The sequence below is a fragment of the Ailuropoda melanoleuca genome, chromosome 7 (assembly GCF_002007445.2).
Source record: "Ailuropoda melanoleuca isolate Jingjing chromosome 7, ASM200744v2, whole genome shotgun sequence".
Lineage (NCBI taxonomy): Eukaryota > Metazoa > Chordata > Mammalia > Carnivora > Ursidae > Ailuropoda > Ailuropoda melanoleuca.
In genome coordinates this window covers 33476076-33478882 of record NC_048224.1, presented here as the reverse complement: position 1 = coordinate 33478882, position 2807 = coordinate 33476076, and the positions used below count along the sequence as shown (strand labels likewise).

General features: G+C 39.7%; 1 protein-coding gene across 1 annotated transcript; it reads left to right on the top strand.

Moving 5' to 3' along the window:
• Positions 1 to 306: 306 nt before the first annotated feature.
• LOC100480536 (olfactory receptor 13C4) lies at positions 307 to 1522 on the top strand. The gene is given in 4 exon segments (XM_034663707.1): positions 307 to 356; positions 358 to 386; positions 389 to 966; positions 1139 to 1522. Coding segments are annotated over 4 exon segments (1041 nt in total).
• Positions 1523 to 2807: the final 1285 nt, after the last annotated feature.

The following is a 2807-nucleotide window of genomic DNA, read 5'->3' as shown; positions in this document are numbered from 1 at the left end:
CTGAATTGTCTTTTGCCTTCTCCATCACTCTCTCACTGGACGTGATTAAAATGAAGAAATCTGGTTTGTTGTCTGAAATATTCTAGGGCTTTTAGAAAACTCAATTTAAGAGTGTCTTCAGCAGTGGGGAAGGTTGCTTCTGAACTTGCTTTTGATCCTAGATGGATATTCACGCATTAGACACAGGACATAGAAACTCTCAATATCCTAGCATTGTATTCTGGGCATAAACATCATTGAGGATAACAACAGATGACAGAAGCAGATGACAGTTTTGAAGAAAACACTCGATTTCATCCCAGAATAATGTTTATGCAAAGCATTTGTTACATTTGTTGCTTGGCAGTGAAAATATTTTGTTAGGTCTTCCTTTGATGTCTTGAAAGCTGGAATATGGATAGGATAAACAAGACATTTGTGAAAGAATTCATTCTTCTGGGCCTCTCTGGTTACCCAAAACTTGAGATCATTTTTTTTTCTCTAATTCTAGTAATGTATCTAGTGATTCTAATTGGCAATAGTATTCTGATCATAGCAAGCATCTTTGATTCCCGTCTTCACACCCCCATGTACTTCTTCCTGGGCAACCTCTCTTTCCTGGACATCTGCTATACATCCTCCTCTGTTCCCTCAACTTTGGTGAGCTTAATTTCAAAGAAAAGGTACATTTCCTTCTCTGGATGTGCAGTGCAGATGTTCTTTGGGTTTGCAATGGGGTCAACAGAATGTTTGCTCCTTGGCATGATGGCTTTTGATCGCTATGTAGCCATCTGTAACCCTCTGAGATACCCTGTCATCATGAGCAAGGTGGTGTATGTACCGATGGCTTCTGTGTCATGGCTCTCTGGTGGAATCAACTCAATTGTGCAAACATCTCTTGCCATGCGATTGCCTTTCTGTGGGAATAATGTTATCAATCATTTCTTATGTGAGATATTAGCTGTTCTTAAGCTAGCTTGTGCTGACATATCCCTCAATATTGTTACCCTAGCAGTGTCAAATATGGCATTCCTCGTTCTTCCACTGCTGGTCATTTTTTTCTCCTATATGTTCATCCTCTACACCATCTTGAGAATGAACTCAGCCNGATCATTTCTTATGTGAGATATTAGCTGTCCTTAAGCTAGCTTGTGCTGACATATCCCTCAATATTGTTACCCTAGCAGTGTCAAATATGGCATTCCTGGTTCTTCCACTGCTGGTCATTTTTTTCTCCTATATGTTCATCCTCTACACCATCTTGAGAATGAACTCAGCCACAGGGAGACGCAAAGCCTTTTCCACCTGCTCAGCACACCTGACTGTGGTGATCATATTTTATGGTACCATCTTCTTCATGTATGCCAAGCCCAAGACTCAAGACCGCCTTGGGAGTGACAATTTGCAAGCTACAGAAGGGCTTATTTCCCTCTTTTATGGGGTAGTGACCCCCATGCTAAATCCTATAATCTATAGCTTGAGAAATAAGGATGTAAAAGCTGCTGTGAAATATTTGCTGAATCAGAAAGCTGTTAAGCAATAAGACCAAAGGGAAATGTGAGTCTTTAGTGTATAGAGAATAGAAATGGCCTCATTGGGCCATCACTGAGTACCTTCTTTAGGGAAAGCAAAGTTTATAAAGAGAGATTTTTATTCTTCGCCTTCATTGGCCCAGCTTAGCTGTAATTACTAAGAACAATTGTCTGCCATAAACACATATTGTAATAGGTTCTGAATCATACTCACAAAGACAATGAATTCCATTAGAATCTCATCCATAGTGATATCTGAAATGAGTGTTTCTGGTGTCCTGTGTGACAACACAGTGGAAAACATCACATATAAGCTTTGGGAATAGAGAAGCAAGAGTATAAATTCTGCTGTAACACAAACTACTTAAATTAATATTGGGAAAGTTATTTATTCTTTCTAAACTGCAGTTTCCTTATTTGCAAAAAGGGAGTAATTAAACACTACTCCCAGGGTTATAAGATGCACTAAGTTGCACAAAGCACCTGGCACAGTGCCAAGTTCATAGTGGTTCTCTTTGTAGATGATGTTGAGCCTGACTTTTGTTGATTCGGAATGTAGGAATTGAAGTGAAGATTCCAAATTGAAAAGACACTAGATAGCACCTCTTAAAAAGAAAAACAAAACTACCAATTATTAGGGTCAAGCCATCCCTCTCTTCTTAATAATATCAATCACCACTCCTCCTTGCACCTTTTCCCCACATATCTATATAAAAAAAACATCAAGAAAGGGACAGATAGAATCAAGGGAGACTTCTGCATCATGAGGAGAGCTCAGTCAGTCATGAGAGGCATTTCGTTATTGTCCCTGTGAAAGTGGAGGAAAACTGTTCCAATCCAAGCCAAGTAAAGGAGATGCTGCAAAAGAGCTTCTTGAGGTTTTGGGTGCCTGCAAAGGAGAGCTGACGTCTGGCTTGATCAATGAATGATTGCTGACCTTTTCTTCTCTAGGCCGAAGACACGGCCAATATACTAGTCTAGAAAAGGCCTGGAGGATGATGAGTATCTTAGGGCTGAAGATAATCAGTGTGTTTTAGTTTGCCTGAAATGTTTTTCAGGCTCTTAAAGAGGGCTTATAGCAGTGTCTGTGAAGAGAAAACCATATCATTTATACTCAAGTGAGTTGAAACTCCTCAGTAAACCTATTACAGGTTTTTCCCCCTTTTTGTAGATTTTTCTGCCATGGTTGAACACAGCATGTCATTGGTCCATATCACCAGCCATTGGGACACCTGGTTTCAGCCTTATTTTCCTATCTAAATGTTCTCTTTCCTGTTGGTTTCAGAGCCATAATAT